Source organism: Acinonyx jubatus, chromosome E4 (assembly GCF_027475565.1).
Source record: "Acinonyx jubatus isolate Ajub_Pintada_27869175 chromosome E4, VMU_Ajub_asm_v1.0, whole genome shotgun sequence".
NCBI lineage: Eukaryota > Metazoa > Chordata > Mammalia > Carnivora > Felidae > Acinonyx > Acinonyx jubatus.
Window position 1 is genome coordinate 24918710 of NC_069395.1, and position 16875 is coordinate 24935584.

At 47.1% G+C, this 16875-nt stretch overlaps 1 protein-coding gene across 3 annotated transcripts in view; it reads left to right on the forward strand.

Annotated features, from left to right (window-relative positions):
* PM20D1 (peptidase M20 domain containing 1) overlaps positions 1 to 16875 on the forward strand; it is a 44985-nt gene that overhangs the window by 4533 nt on the left and 23577 nt on the right. For 2 of the 3 annotated variants that reach the window (XM_053209621.1, XM_015069956.3), the window contains exons 2-10: positions 7109 to 7195; positions 9875 to 10107; positions 10516 to 10602; positions 11688 to 11821; positions 12107 to 12226; positions 12932 to 13007; positions 13379 to 13440; positions 13688 to 13766; positions 15810 to 15881. In XM_053209621.1, coding sequence (XP_053065596.1) covers positions 7109 to 7195; positions 9875 to 10107; positions 10516 to 10602; positions 11688 to 11821; positions 12107 to 12226; positions 12932 to 13007; positions 13379 to 13440; positions 13688 to 13766; positions 15810 to 15881 — 950 coding nt within the window. The remainder of the gene's footprint in view (positions 1 to 7108; positions 7196 to 9874; positions 10108 to 10515; positions 10603 to 11687; positions 11822 to 12106; positions 12227 to 12931; positions 13008 to 13378; positions 13441 to 13687; positions 13767 to 15809; positions 15882 to 16875) is intronic. The other variant, XM_053209622.1, reaches the window with a different exon arrangement.

Below are 16875 nucleotides of genomic sequence, written 5' to 3' on the forward strand. Positions count from 1 at the left end.
AAAAACATACCTAATATTCTGAAAAGCCTCTATATACTTATCTGGATCATCAGAAAATTTACCTATTCTTTTACCTGTCTTAAGTCATGCAATGAAAAGGTTTCTTGTAAATCTTATCTTGGTGGTGCCTTCCCGTGTTTCTCCTTCCAGCACTCTAGCTTCTTGTGGTGGCAACACACCTGCTACCTTACGGGGAGGGCCTGGCTCAAGTGGGCAGTAGGGAGCAGAAGTGCACGTTTTTAAGTCTGGATCGAGGTCCCGAGGAGAAGAAGGTTGGGGTAGAAGACTTCCCTGCCTCCTTTTCTAGGTCTGCTTTGGGTACGGGCAAGGGGACATTAGTTCCCTCGCTTCATCATTGTGAACCCTCGGAAAGAGTTGCCCGTAAGGCCAGGATCGACCTTACACATATCTCGATTTTCTCTTAAGGTCCCCAGAACACTGAACATAGGAGATTTCCCCCCGTTCTCCCTCACGTTTGCAAAACAGGTCAAACTGTAGCATAGCATTACAATTGATATTTCCCTATGGCCGGCAGATTTCCTCCTCCAGTTTGTATTGGGGCCAAGCCTTGGTGCAAAAGAAAATGAATCACTTTTTCTTTAGGGTTTGTGGATCAAAATCATCCCAGTTTTTCCGAATACATCCCAAAGGAACATTGGCCTTGGTTAGGGATTTGCCCATCTATAGGAAAAAGAAGGAAAAGTCATCCCTTATCTCAGTTTCCTATAGCTAGCTGGGAGAAACCTCATCTTGACTCTGACTGCTGGCCAGCAGAAGCCTCATCCGTAGGCCCCATGTTTTGGCTGGCTATCCAACTGGAAGTCGAAAGTCCTGTCAGTCTTGCGAGGTGCTGGGAGTACTTGCTCTTACCCAGCCTTGACCCTACCACCGAGAGTTGACCCGTCTTCCCCGATTTCTCCTACCCCTCCAGTTTCCTCCCTGTGGGACTTTGGGGGTATTGACTATGACCAAGCAAGATTCCCTTGGTTGTCGAGGGATGCATTAATTTTATTTTGGCCCTACAGAAATTTACATATCAATCATAATAAAGCTGTTCCTCTTTACAATATATTTTAAAAGGCTGGCAAAAACCTTTTCCTAAGGATAAAATCGGGCATTGAGGGGGGCTCAAAGGCCCAAAGCCAAGGTCTATTCCCTTGCCTTTTTTTTTTTTTTCCAGCAACGCCCACACAAAGATGTTCCAGCCATGTGGGTGTCCACTTAAAGTCACTAGATGGGTACAAGTCGGCACACACTGGGCTAAGTGTAGCCAAATGACTCCCATGTATCCCGGTAAAAGCCCTTCATGTGTCACCCCTCACATGACACAGGCACCCATTCCTCCGCCCTGCAGAAACAACACACATGCGGAGCATTTGGAGGCCGCCAGTGAGGACACTGCTTCCATCTGCCCAGCCTTTGGATCAAAAGAGGGGCAATTTCAACCAAGGCTTGAGCAAAACAAGTCAAAAGAGAGAGCTGCCCTGCCCTTTTGGTTCAAATCATAGTCCTTTCCATCTTTTTGTGCAGACAAAGGAGAAAAAAAAGAAAAAAAACTTTACCCTTTTTTTTTCCTAAAAGCATTTTAACCTTTGTCCATCCTGACCACACATAAGATTCCTTTCCAAAGATTTCCTTTCACAAACCTTCTACAACTTTCCTTTGCATTTAGATTTTGTCCCAAGCCATTCCTCTCCAAACGACCAGTCTCACTTAGGACAAAATTATTTTCTTTTACCTCCAACAAATTTGGTAATTTTTTTTACATAGCTACTTTTACGTACAAAGTTGCTTTCCTTATTTCCATCAGTCTTAACTGCATCTAGCAGAATTTTAACTTTTAGAAACCTTAGTCTCCAGTGAAAAATAAGTAGTTGCCATTTGTGAACTGTGATTTATGGCAAATTTATGAATCTATCAAGCACAAAGCATGTTTACCAACAGACCCAAATAGCCTCAGTTTCTCTACAATAAGAACTTAAAAGCACAAACCTATGTTTAGCAATTAGTGTTTTAGCATTTTATCTCATTAGGTATCCAATGGATTTAATCCCTTGTATTGTGCAAGCAAAAGTTTCAGGCTATCAAAGACTTTGAAAGCTATCTTAACAATTACCCATGAAAACTTGAGATAGAATAAGCCATCATTTTAAGTCACCTTGTTGCTAACAAACTGCAACAGAGACAACAGGAGCTCATTAACCTTAAGTAAACCTGGTTAATAAAAACATCAAGGCTGCCATGAGTTCCTTGAGGAAGGTCACGCTCTGAATATTTCGGGTGTCAGGGAGCTGCAGGGAGATTTATTTCAGCTACATTTCTCTTGCCTTTGTTTTCTTAATCATTTTCCACCCCGAGGGGGTCCTCTATTTCTCCCTTTCCTTTCAATCATCTTCTCCACAGTAGTCACCATAATCTTTACTTTCTGGTTTTGTCTCTCCTCATCCCTCTTTACGAATCTTTTGTACCTCCCTGAGCAATTCTGTCCACCTCTCATTCCATCCATCCATCTTCTATAACTTTCTGGAAATATCAGGCCAACTTCTAGTGACAAAATTAACCTTCAGGAGACCTTGCCCCATGGGGTCCTCCGGATCTAGGCCTGAATATTTCCTCATTGGATCCCTAAGCCTCTGTAAGAAATCAGTTGGGGTTTCCTCCTCTTACTGTATCCCAAAAGCCTTACCAACATTCTGCCATCTTGGAGCTGATTCCCTGATTCCTTTGATTATTAGCTCTCTTAAATCCTACATCCTAACCCTGTCCCAAGGATCATTACTGTCCTAATCAGGGTCTACATTGGGAAGCTTTTGTTCAGCTGGCTGAACACCCTGGCCAGGAGAATAAGTTTCATATTTAATGCTGATAACTCCAAACATATGTCTATCTTAGTTAAACAACAAACTTGCAAATTAGTTTTTAAACATTGACTACGTTCCACCTGCATCCTCTTAAAAGTCAATCACTTGTTCCCCATTATCAGTTTTTACCTGGGACACCAGTGGGGGAAATCTGAAGTGGGCCACCCAAGTGGGTGCTCTTTGCTCCTTGACATGGAGGGTGGGAGGAGCCAATGGTGTGGGAGGCACCAAGGAGGGTTCGGAATCAGTTATGCAGGCCGCACCCTCAGGTGGTGCAAGAACAGGAGGAGAGGGAGGGGAAGGCAGAAGAGGTGAGGTGCTAGCAGAAGGCAGAGAAAGAAGATTCCCAGTTCTAAACCTTGTCAGCTCAGAGGGAGGAGCAGACGTCCTGGGTTTTTTTGTTTGGTTGGTTTTTGTTTATTTGTTTTTCCAACTGAAGTGGAAATATGGAGTCTATGTCAGACCGGAGAAGACAGGGAATTTCCCTAAAACAAAAGGAAGGAATTTCGGCAGCTGCTTGAAAGTACCGCTTAAAGACTCCCTCCTAGTGTAGACTAACCACAGACAACTGGCTCTAATTATCATAGTCATTAACCCAGGAAATGAATGAGAGAGACACCCCCACATACAGCTCCTCCAGTAACCTCGGTTTTTTTGGAGGCCTGTTTAGACAATCATCCAATATATCAAGAGGGAGTTTACTAGCCAAACACATTTGGGCAAACACATTCTGCAAAAGGCCCTCAGTTCTGGATCCTCATGTAGAGCCAGAAAGCCTGGACACAGGGTACCTCAGTCCATTTGCCCTGTTTCTTACAGAAGAGGTCTGTATTAAAATTAGTGTCCCGTTAATTTACTTCATCTCCTAAGGAGTGTTGACTGACCCCAGTATTACAAAAGATCAGTTTTTTGTTTTTTGTTTTGTTTTTTAGATCTTGCAATCTGAACTGATTCCAGTGGGTTAAAAGGCATCCCAAGGGAGAGTCCTTGGTGACTGAAGAAGATCCCTTGTTTCCTCAGTTTCAGAGACTATAATCCCTTTCCTCCAGTGTACTAGAACTTGTCATTCACATAAAGGGCCCTATAGATCAGTCTTCCTCTAAGCCAAAAAACAGATGGCCCTTTAATTGGGTCTTTAGTCCAAACGAAACAGCAGAATTTGATCATTTTATGTTTGTCCTTATTCCTTATACAAGGAGTGTCCTCCCAGTACCATAACATTCACCCCAGCAGACTATCTGGGGGAATCCGAAGAGACCCGCCTCTTTCTGGGTGTCTCTTCCCTTACCCCTAAGCCTGGAGTTTTTGTTCCTCATCCTCCACCAGGCTAGTTCCTGCCCCTGAGTTTCCCTGGGGTGCTCAATCCCCCTTAATGGAGGTTTCTTGCACTTTCCAGAACCGACTGCATCTGTCGCCAGCCGTTTCCATTGCGGGAGAATGGAACCATGGATAGAGACTCCTCATTCCCTTCGTATCTGGGATATGTCTCAGTCACACACACTCAGTCTCTGAGGATTTCCCAACCCCCAAAGCAGTACTTACTGATGGGGTTTTGGGGTGATAGTGGGGTGGCCTGGAGCCAATGACCAAGGAAGAATTCTTGAAGACGTCTTTGGTGCACAAAAGTAATTTTATTAAAGCACAGGGATAGGACCCATGGGCAGGAAGAGCTGCACTGGGTTGTGACAGGTAACTGATTGTATACTCTCAGGTTGGGAAGGGGTTAGGGACAGTGTAATAAGTCTCTAAGGAATTTTGGAAGCAAGGTTTCCAGGACCTTGAGGGGCTAGCTACTGTTAGAAAAATCACCATTTATTACCATTTAGTAAAACCTCAGTCATGAGACCCTTCAGGTGTCTATCAGGGGGCCATAAGCTTGGAGTATGATTCCCAGCATGTATCTTGGGGGGAGTTGAGATAAAGGAAGTTTCCAAAGGAATTTTTATGTATTAGACTTACAGGACCCTGGGAGGTCAGGATAATGTTGGGCCAAGACTATCTTTTGCTTCTAACAAAGTGTCATCATCAAGGCAGCTGAGCTCCTAGAAGGACGTCACTGCCTATTTCAAGGACTTGTCAATGGACTGTAGGCAGTAAGGGAATTTAATTTTTCACTTGCCTTTGTTTCCCACATCACCATGGCAAGCACTTATACCCCCTTACAGCTTGATGAGGGTGAAATTAGGGCTCCAGGAATCGGAGTCTATAGGTTTCTGGAGATTAGGCTATGGATCAGATAGCCTTTTTCTTGCAGTTTACTAAGTTATCTGTAAACTGAAGGAGACTCCTATCTTGCATAACTGATCTCTATTAATCATTTGCTTCCTTTCCTTTCCCCTGTTCTTGGGCCACCAGGAGTGTCCAAGGAATATCACACATACTCCACGGGACGGTGGGGGGCGGGCCGTGCTGTTAGCCTGTACTTTGCCCTCAGCTGGCCCCACGCTCCCTCATCACTTATATTCCAGTTTTCCTACCTTGGTGCATGCACGGAGTCACCAGGTCACCACAATGTCTTTTACCCTTTTCCCAGCACCACTTCTTCTGCCTCCAAAGGTAAAGATTTTCGGGCTCCATGGATCCTGCCAGAGGTCAGGGCCCTCCCACAGAAAGGCTACCCAAACCGGGTTGGGGCACGTCTCCCCTGTCACAGGAGGACCTGGACCCCGTGGGTCCGGGTGAATCCCAGACAGCCCCCAAATATGAGAAATGGGCCTACTCACTCAGTCAAAGGAGGGACACAGAGACTCGGAGCAGAATGAAGTGAGACTTCAATCAATGTTCGTGTAAGAGTGGGTGTCTGATGGGCCCGCACACTTGGGGCAGTTACAGCAGGCAATTTATCTCCTAGCGTGCAACTCCCTCCCCTGATTCCTCATTGGCTGAGTACTACAGAAGTTACAGTCTTACCCGGAAGTCGCCTATGCCCACGTAAGGCGAAAAGGAGTCTGATTGGAACAAATGTACATTCCTCGAGGTGACGCAGAGACTTCAGTTCTTTTGGCACATGCTCATTGCAAAGCCCGTGAAATGGAGAAGGGAAGCAGAACCAGGAAGTGAAGTGTCTAAGGGTTTGGGACTCCATTGTTGGGGGGGCGGGGGGGCGGGTCATTCAAGTTTCCAATAGGTTGTAGACCTATTGTTAACTGGACAGCACAGCTTTTATTTGGTACTTCTGAAAACGAATCATTTCACTTCTCACAAGAGATGAGTTTGTCTTTCATAGGCCTTCCCTTGACAAATACACTGCCTAGGTGCTTTTGCTCTTCCCACCATGTGTTGGGATATCTAATAAAACATTCTCATAATTTATTGTGTTTCCCCTCCCATTGGTGTTTACGTATAATAATGGAACTCTACAGTGTAAAGCCTTCATGGCTCAAAAGGATAAGCCTAATGACAATTAGGTAAATATTTGGGTAACATGGATGAGACTATTCAGGACTAAGGAGTTTGTTTGGGAACTTCTAAATCTACCACTTCCCAGGCATCATGTGCCCAAAAAAGCTGGCCTTGGCTGAGCGATCAGTTAGACTCTGGATGAGCCAGTCCATGAGGAACAAGCTTCCTCATTCATGTAGGAACCCAGGATAGCGGGCTCCTCTGGTTCATCAAAGGGATGATGGTTTCAGAGGCAGAGTGAGACTTAGAAGCAATTTATAGCAGCTTCCTACTTAAGGTTAGGGTCCAAAATCTACTCCAGTCCATCTCCCCTACCCCTATCTTGAACTTTATTTTCTTTTAAGAATTTGGGGCGCCTGGGTGGCTCAGTCAGTTAAGCGGCCGACTTCGGCTCAGGTCATGATCTCACGCTCCGTGAGTTCGAGCCCCGCGTCGGGCTCCGTGCCGACAGCTCGGAGCCTGGAGCCTGTTTCGGATTCTGTGCCTCCCTCTCTCTGACCCTCCCCCGTTCATGCTCTGTCTCTCTCTGTCTCAAAAAATAAATAAACGTTAAAAAAATATTTAAAAAGAATTGTATTAGCCTAACCAAACACAAACCACCTGGGTTGAAATCCCAGTTCTGCTGCTTGTCTCAGGACAGTCCTGAGCAGCTCACCTAATGCCTCTAAGCTTATTTTCTCACTGTAGAATTAGGGAAAATAGCAGTGTCCCCCTTATAGGATTGTTCTGCCCTCCATAATAAGTTTGTGAATGCAAAAGAACTTTCTATGCACAGAGGGATATGGGAAAACGAATGGTTGTTATCATCTGTAACCTTCCATCTCTTGACTCCCTGACCCTGACAGGTGCCATCCACATTCCAACAGTGTCTTTTGGCCCCAAGGAGTTAAACACAACAGCCCTGGCCGAGTTTGGAGAATACATTCGTTCAGGTCAGCCACAAGCTGTGGAAGCCGGGGCGGGGGGGGGGGGGGGGGGGGCGCGGGGAGGGGGCAGTAGCCCTGGAGACATGATTCTTTTACAAGGTGATAAAGAGCTTCTTTTGTTACTGACCAGAGGACAGCCAAATTCTGTGGGCCTATTTTGAGTTTATACACCATGGGGAGGAATAGAAGGTCTCCAGGAGTCAGAACAGTGGCAGAGTACAGACTGTAGATTTATTTGGCCTTTGAAGGGGTCCCTGGGTAGCTCAGTCAGTTAAATGTCTGACTCTTGATTTAGGCTCAGGTCATGATCTCACAGTTCATGAGTTCAAGCCCGTGTCGGGCTCTGTGCTGGCAGCGTGGGGCCTGCTTGGGATTCTTTCTTTCTCTCCTTTTGCCTCTGCCCCTCGCTTGCTAGTGCTCTCCCTATTTCTCAAAATAAATAAATATTTTTTTAAAAACCTTATTAGGGCACCTGGGTGGCTCAGTCGGTTGAGAGTCCAACTTCAGCTCAGGTCATGATCTCACGGTTCATGAGTTTGAGCCCCGTGTGGGGCTCTGTGCTGACAGCTCGGAGCCTGGAGCCTGTTTCAGATTTTGTGTTTCCCCCTCTCTCTGCCCCTCTCCCACTCACACTCTATCACTCTGTGTCTCTCAAAAATGAATAAACATTAAAAAAAATTGTTTTAACTTTATTGGAGCATCTGGATGGCCCAGTCGGTTAAGCATCTGACTTTGGCTCAGGTCACGATCTTGTGGTTCATGAGTTCAAGCCCCACATCGGTCTCTGTACTAACAGCTCAGAGCCTAGAGCCTGCTTCAGATTCTATGTCTCCCTCTCCCTCTACTTCTCCCTTCTCTCTCTCTCTCTCAAAAATAAACAAACATTAGGGGCGCCTGAGTGGCTTAGTCAGTTAAGCATCCGATTTTGGCTCAGGTCGTGATCTCACAGTTTGTGGGTTTGAGCCCCACGTCTGGCTCTGTGCTGACAGCTCAGAACCTGGAGCCTGCTTTGGATTCTGTGTCTCCCTCTCTCTCTATCCCTCTCCCACTCACACTCTGTCTCTCTCTCTCTCAAAAATAAATAAACATTAAAAAATAAATAAAGAAATAAATAAACATTAAAAAAAAGAAAAAAATTTATTTGGCCTTTGAAAAACTAAGACATGTAGCTAGTTGGGTTGGAGTTTGAACTCTCCCTATCTTTGCCCTAAATATGCATCAGTCAATAAATATGATGCAATCAAACGGTAGGGCTAGGAAAAGAAATAAAAGGCACAGCATAAGAATAAGTAGGACCAGGAATTCCTTCTTCTGTGCAAGTTTCCAGAACTATACCCCATGTGCCTCCCACCCCTACCTCCATATACACCTATGTACACACCCCACCCACCCAGGCCCTTTCTTGGATTCTTTACTGCCCCATTTCTGAACTTTGAGTCAGTCAGCAACTTTGTGAGCTGAAGAAAGGATGGGTCAAGAAGAAGAAGGAGACTTGGAACTCCCCACTCCCCGTGTGAAAAGCTCATGGAAAGTAGCGAGACCCTCTTCCTAAATCAAATAAAAAACCAGCTTCTCCAAAGTTGTTGGGGGTGGAAAAGGCTGGCCTAGGTACTTGGCTGCACCCAGTAGTCCCTTCTCTACCACTACCTGTGACCTGAGTAATTGACCTTGAGAACATCCACACCCTCAGGCAGAAGCATGGCTTTACGCCAGGCAGAACAATCTCTCCATATTTGCCATGTACAGTAAGAATATTATTTTTAAAAAAAGGTCTTTCTTCTTTTTTTTTTTTTTGATCTAAGGGTCGTGTTTGGTCCCAAGTAATTTGGATATCAGAGACTACTATATTTAAAATTTAACTGGGGCGCCTGGGTGGCTTAGTCGGTTAGGCGTCCGTCCGACTTTGGATCAGGTCACGGCCTCATACTTCGTGAGTTCAAGCCCCACGTCAGGCTCTGTGCTGACAACTCAGAGCCTGGCACCTCCTTCGGATTCTGTGTCTCCCTCTCTCTCTGTCCTTTCTTTGCTTGCTCTCTGTCTCTCTCTCAAAAATAAATAAACATTAAAAATAAATAAATAAATAAATAAATAAATAAATAAATAAATAAAATTACACACCCCTAGCATCTGTATAACCCTGTAGCGTATACTTGACATAACATGTTAGAGATCAGACCAAGTCAGATCTTGATCTTTTAGCTGTCATAATGATGGAATCTTGATGTGCACATTATTACATAGTAGTGGCACATTAAAAGATGAGGAAGAGGAATTTTAGAGATTGTCTCAGCAAATCAGAAATCAGACTGACTTTGTTCCAGAAGGCTTCCTAAAGGACGCTTATGTTTTTTTAAAAAGGGAGGGGCACTTGGTTGGCTCAGTTGGTTAAACGTCCGAGTTTGGCTCAGGTCGTGATCTCACAGTTCATGGGTTCAAGCCCCATGTCGGGCTCTGTGCTGACAGCTCAGAGCCTGGAGCCTACTTTGGATTTTGTGTCTCCCTCTCTCTCTGCTCCTCCCCTGCTCTCACTCTGTCACTGTGTCTCTCAAAAATAAGTAAACATTTTAAAAAAGAATGTTTTTTAAAGGGGCAGGGGTGCGCATTTTGTATCAAATGGTAGAAAAACCAAAGGCAATTGTTATATCTGGCTTTCTCTCTCGCTGCTTTTCATCCCTTTCCCTCTAGTCTTTCCTACAGTTTTCAAAACCAGCTTTGTCCAGCATGAAGTCATAGGAGAGTACAGTCACCTGTTCACCGTCCAAGGCTCAGATCCCAGCCTGCAGCCCTACATGCTTCTGGCTCACAGTGATGTGGTGCCTGCCCCTGACGAAGGATGGGAGGTGCCCCCCTTCTCTGGGTTGGAGCGTGATGGCTTTATCCATGGCCGAGGCACACTGGACAACAAGAACTCTGTAATGGTGAAGCACTTTGTTCCCTTCGCCTTGGGGCCCTAAGGATTTGCCCAGGATGGTGAAGCTCTCGCCTGACCCCCGGGAGGCAGGAGGTTATGGTAGAAAAAACCTTAGCTCCAGGAGACTTGGGTTCTAGCCATCACTTCTCTCGGTCTTGATTTCTCAACTGGGAAATAAGGGCTAGAGTAGGTGATCTCCAGGGATCCTTGTAGCTCTGACAGCGACACATTTATCCTTTTCTCCAGGTGGTAAATGTTTTATGCAGAGCCACGCTTCCTCACATCGCATCCCCCAGGACCACTTGAGCTTGTTCTCTTTAAAGACAGTCTGTCTGATTGCACCGGTCCTGATGCAGGCAGCTGACTGTCCCCAATGCCCTGATACTCCTTCTTCCATTGTGCTTCTATCCCCCAGGCAATCCTGCAGGCCCTGGAGCTCCTGCTTCTCAGAAACTACATCCCCCGAAGATCTTTCTTCATTGCTCTGGGCCATGATGAGGAGGTAGAGCCTCCTTACCTCATAAACTATCTCTAGGACCCCTATTTGGAGTGGGGGGGAGGGTGTTTAACTCTAGTCCAGCTTGCTTCCCAGCTGCAGGGCCTCCAGAATATGGTGTGGTGGTTTGCCACCTTCTCTAGGTATCTGTGTGCCAAAACTGTCTAAATCCCCTGACCAAGATGCAGATTCCCAGGCCCTGTGACATAGATTTGAATTTGTTGTTACAAGACTTTATATTTTTTAGAGCAGTTTTAGGTTCACAGCAAAAATGAGAAGGTTGACAGATTTCCCTTACACCGCCTACCCACACACATGCACAGCCCCCGCCATAATCAACATTCCCACCAGAGTGGTATTTGTGACAGTTGATGAACCTACATTGACAACTCGTAATGACCCAAAGGCCTAGTTTACACTAAGGTTTACTCTTGGTGTACATTCTGTTGGTTTGGACAATTGTATAATGACACGTATCCACCATTTATAGTCTCTTACAGAGTAGTTTCTCTGCCCTAAAAATCCTCTGTGCTCCACCTCTCCATCCCTCTCTCCCTCCCCCAACCCATGGAAACCACTGATCTTTTTAGTGTCTCCATAGTTTTGCCTTTTCCAGAATGTCGTATAGTTGGACTCATACAGTATGTAGCCTTTTAAGGTTGCCTCCTTTCATTTAGTGATACTCATAGATCTGAATTTCTAACAGACTCCCTGGTAATATCTGAGGCGGGCAGGTGTTCCATCAGTGACACCTGAGAAACACTGGTGTGCTAGAAAGAGAACCAACAGGGAGCAAGGAGTCAATATTTTATTTCCAGTGATGTCAGTTACTCTGACCTTGGGCCAGTCACCTCGTTCTGTGGGTCCCAGTCTCCTCATTTGTGAAATGAGGGCAATTTGGCCCTTTCAGCTGTGACATTCCAAGATTCTGTGAAGCAGGGTTGTGTAAGGCCCTTGCCCTCCCTCTCCCCCACCCCAAGAAGGAGATTGGGAAGGGAGGTTCTGGAGTGCCTAGCAATGCTGAATGGGTCTTCATTAGCTGTTGGAGGTCTAGCTGAGGAGCACTGTGGTTGTGGGTTCGATGTCTACAGATCTCAGGCCACAATGGGGCTCAGAAGATTTCAGCCCTGCTACAGGCAAGGGGTGTCCAGCTGGCCTTCATTGTGGACGAGGGTAACTTCATCTTGGATGGTTTCATTCCCAACCTCAAGAAGCCCTTTGCCATGTGAGTAAAGTACCCCATCCCCCCCACCCCCACCTTGGAAGGTGTTCTCATCCCATCTCAGATGACCCCAGCCTGGTGTCTGTGGGCCATACTAAGACAACTCTTTCTTTTACCCCTCTTGCCCTGATCTTCAACCAGTTCTGGGCTCCCCCTTCGCTTTCTCCTCTATTGTAGATTGTTTACAGCAACATGAAGCCAACCTCCTAGCCCTCTAAACCACTGGTCCCATGGGATAATTCAAGGGGGGAGGAAGTCGGGAGGGCCCTCTCTGATCCTCTCCTACAGCATTGCAGTCACAGAGAAGGGTGCAATTAATCTCATGCTGCAAGTAAACATGACTCCAGGCCACTCTTCAGCTCCTCCAAAGGAGACGAGCATTGGTATCCTCGCAGCCGCCGTCAGCCGGTAAGCAACACCTGCCTCTGCCCCCTTGCCAGATTCGGGTTGGGAGACTTGGCGCTCTCCCACTTTGAGTTTGAAAGGGCTAAGCTGCCTGGCCTGAAGCTGGGCTGAGAAGCCACGACGGGGGCCACAGAGAGGACAGAGCCACCAGTACCCAGGCGGGGGCTAGAGATCAGAAGAGGGTTTATCCATATTGCAAGCGAGAGCTGGCCAATAAAAGCTAGGTCAGGACACGAGGGCTGCAGGCCGCAAGTGAGCATTTCAGGGTCTCACCTCTGGCTGGGTTTTCTTAGCAAAGTGGGAAGATCTGTATTAAGTCAGTGAAATATGTAACCGATTATCTAGCAGTGTTTAAGGCTTTGTGCCCAGTGATGGGCATACAATGGTGGAAAAAACAGACAGTCCCTTTCCAGAAGGAACTCACAGTTCGCAGCAGAGACTGATAATTGTGCTACAGTGTGGTAGGTGACATGACCGTGGGGGTGCCTCCCTGGACTTGGTAGACAGGGACAGCTTCTTCCGATGGACTAGAGGTGGTTCTATCTGTGCTTGGAGATCTCCAAACGGGTGGGTCGGTGGAGGTGATAGGAAGGTGAATGAGAGACATCCTCACCAGGCCTGTTGAAAAATCCTGTCTCCCTCCTTCTCTTCAGACCCCTGACCTTTGACTGGGGTTGGGGAAGTCTTGAGAACCCCATTCTCTTCTAGACTGGAGCAGACACCAATGCCGAACATGTTTGGAAGCGGACTACTGAAAATGACATTGCAGGAACTGGCACATGAGGTGGGAGAAGGAGTCTCACACGCTCCTGGTCAGCTGTGGAAGGGGAAGAAAGGGTGGCAGAGGAGTAGCTTCTAGAGTAAGAGAAGGGCCCACTGCTGACCAGGGCTCTGCACATGCTCACCTGTTTTCAGCCAGAGGCTGAGCCAAGGCTTAAAGATCTGGCTTGGTCCCAGGGCTTTAGTGCTTCTCTGAGACCCTGAGACCTGACACAACCAGGCACCCTTTGGGAACTGGTTCCCACCCATCCTGGAGGCTACCACTGAGGGCCCTCAAGGCAGATATAAAGCAGGGAGAGACCCAGGCCTCAGGTACAGTGACCCTGGTAGGCTGACGCCTCTGAGATCCCGCTGACCTGGTTCTTTCCCTTGCAGTTTCCCTTCCCTACCAATATAATCTTGAGCAACCTGTGGCTATTTGGGCCCCTTGTAAGCAGGTAAAGTTTTCTCTTTCCTTCTCGCTCATCCTCCCCTCCCACCAGACCTACCCAGTCCCCACTCCTTGGCTTAACTGGGCTTGACTAATCATCCCTTAGCCACCAGATGCTACATCTAGTTCATATACAGGATGTCCCTCTTAGTCTTAAAGATCTCCAAGATTCAGGAAACTGGGTGCTCTTCAACCTGTTCTTTCTTCACATTAGATGGTTTTCCTATTGTCTGATCTTTGTCCTTTTGCTTTAGGTTAATAGAGAGGAATTACATAACCAATGCACTGGTCAGGACCACCACGGCACTCACCATGTTCAATGCAGGAGTCAAGGTAACATCTCCTGGATCCTCCCCTATACCTTTTCTTCACTGCCCACCCAGCCCTCCACCCTTTGGCTTTATCTCCTGTCTCCTTCTTCCTTCTCGGATTACAGTTTGAATAATAGGAAGGCCCAATGCTGAATTGTACAATGATATCAGTTGGGTAAGCCACAAGAGCAGGTGTTCTAGCAGCGGTCCATAAACCCTCTGAAATTGCCAGGTTTTATATATGTGTATTTCGAGGGGTGTCCATGGCCTCTCTCAGGTTCCTTGGGTCATCCGTACCCCTTCAAAAGCAACCATTACACTAGTATGAAGGAGGGTTGTTTGGGAGTTAATTTTTGTGAACTATACTCATTCAACGTGATATATATTTACCTGGCATGTTGGTCATGTAGACTAAATATTCTAACATGTATACCATCAAGGCTCTTTTGATTGTTCTTCATCATACTTTGGAAGATTTATCCACCTAACAAATTTAATGAATGACTAATGTCTTTTCCCCTAGTGTTACCCTGTGTTGAAAGAGAGAAACTCACCCGCCATTTATAAAATCTATGATAACATTCGTGATATATACAACACATAATATGTATACATTGTCATTTCCCAAAATACGCTAAATAATGGGTAACCTTAGCAAACATAAATTCTATAAAGTTTACTCTCACAGTAATAAGTTTTGAGTGATTGTTTTTTTCCAAGAACTACTTTTTGGCAAACTGGTCTACTTCCACTTAGATTAGCCACTAAGGGCCATCTCTGTTTAAAGGAAGAAGCCATGGAGTGCCTGGGTGGCTCAGTCAGTCGAGTGTCCAACTCTTGATCTCAGCTCAGGTCTTGATCTCAGGGTTGTGAGTTCAAGGTCCACATTGGGCTCTGTGCTGGGTATGAAGCCTGTGAAAGAAGGAAAGGGAGGGAGAGAGAGACAGAAGGAAGGAGGGACGAAGGAAGTCACAGCCACACTGGTTAGCCTGGGCCTAGGCCTTTCTGAGAACTTGAGACAAGTGACACCCTTCCAGTTACTACCAGTACCACCAGCACAATGTTAAGGAGTGCCATTCACCTTGCACACAGTGTGGCCTTGCGGAGCTCTGGTAATCTGGGGCCCAGGCTGAGCCTGGCACCCCAGTGAATTCCTGGCATGACTGACTGAAGTGTCCAGTGCGTCGGCCAGACCCGAGCTGTCTTCAGCTGCCTTAAAGTGTTCACTGGAATAACAGTACTGTGTCCTTGCATTTGAATCCCACTTTATCTGTCCAGAATCCTTTCATATTTGTTACTCTATTTGATCCTTTTCACAGCTCTCCTAGTACTATTGTCCCAGTCGCCATTTGGGAAACAGAGGCACCAACAGGTTTTAATTATTCAAAATCACACAGGTGCTTTATAACAGCCCAGTTCTTCTGTCCCTAGTCTGGTGCTGTTTTGCACCAAACCAGTGCAAAGAAAGATTCAGAGTCGAGGCATCTGTTCTCTCATGGCCCCTGAGGAAAAAATCCACTCAGAGCCTAACTCTCTTCTCCAATTAGGCCTGTGTTCTTCCTGGTCAGGCAGAGAACAGAGTCAAATTTTGCAATTAGACATGGGAAACCACCCTCATCGTCCCCTTCGGGGAGCAAACACACCATGACTGGCCTGCAGAGGCTCTGGGCGCCCTGTCCTGAGTAAGCTGTAACCGCTGCGGGAATGTCCTGGGCGCCCTGAGAAAGACAGCATAGGCACGAGACTGCCAGTGGTGCTGCACGGGGCCAAAAGAGACATGTCCGGGTGGTCACAGAGAAAACGGTCTTGCTCTGAGCAGCTCTCCAGGCCCAAGACCCCCCCTCCAGGCCCAAGAAGCATGGAGATCTGACCTAACACAGAAACACATCTCTAGCTCTGAACATTACCACTTGTCAAGGGCCCAGAGAAGACAAGGGGCTGGCCAAAACGTAAGCCCTGGACCTTTCAATCAAGTCAGCTTCCTTTTTCTCTACTGGGGATGGTTGGCCCTTCCTGGGCGGGGAGCACGGGTGGCTCAGCCCAGGGTTTGTGGTTCCCTCTCCAGGTGAATGTCATCCCCCCAGTGGCCCAGGCCATAATCAACTTCCGGGTTGACCCTGCACAGACAGTCCAGGAGGTATGTAACCTGTGTTTCCAACAACTGGCTCAGTGTCAGGAAGGTGTGGTCCTCTGGATTTGGGTTTAGCTGCAATCCCAGGGCCGGCCAACCTGCTTTTGTTGACTTGTTCAATAACATCGACAATTTTCGAAGGTTTCTGGGTAGCCGGCTAGGAATAGGAGACCTCTGGTACAGGGAGCCTGGGGGCGGGAGATGACTCCTGATAAATGGTGACAACTGCGTGTGGCACTGTCCTAAGGGTACACGTGCTCATTGAATGCCCACCGCCCACTATGAGGTAGGAATTGTATCATCCTTCTTTAACAGGGAAACTGAGGCACAGATCAAAAAGACAGGTAAGTGGGCACCTAGGCGGCTTAGTGAGTGAAGCATCTGACTTCGGCTCAGGTCGTGATCTCACGGTTTGTGAGTTTGACTCCACGTCGGGTGAGCTCCAGCCCTGCTTGGGGTGAGCATGAGCCCCATTTCTCTTTCTTCCTCTCTCTCTCTCTCTCTCTCTCTCTGCCCCTCACTCACTTGCACCCTCTCTGTCTCTCAAAAACAAAACAAGATAAACAAACAGCAGCAGGTGAGTGACTTGCCCAGGATTGCACATCTAGCAGGCTAGTTCCAGAACCACCACACCGGATGACGATTAAAACAATTAGGGGTGAACAGCCGGAGGACCAGTGCAAGGAAGGGAACTGTCACTACCTCTGAGGGTCAAGAGAGGCTTTTCTGATGGAGAAACTTGAGCTGCAATGGAAAGGACAAACAGCACCTTGTAGAAGCCAGGCGTTCAGAGTCAGGCTAAAATAACATAAGGCTAAAGAGGAGGACCGACCGGGCAAAAGTGGCAGGTGGTGAAAGCGGAGTTGTAGCGTGGGGGTCAGGGCCTTGCGTACCTTGCTGAGGATTTGGGGCTCTGACTGGCGGACAGAGGGAACCGTTAGAGGTCTTCCAACAGGGCCGTGATGTCCCCAGCTGTGCTTTTAGGAAGCTGGTGCTGGTG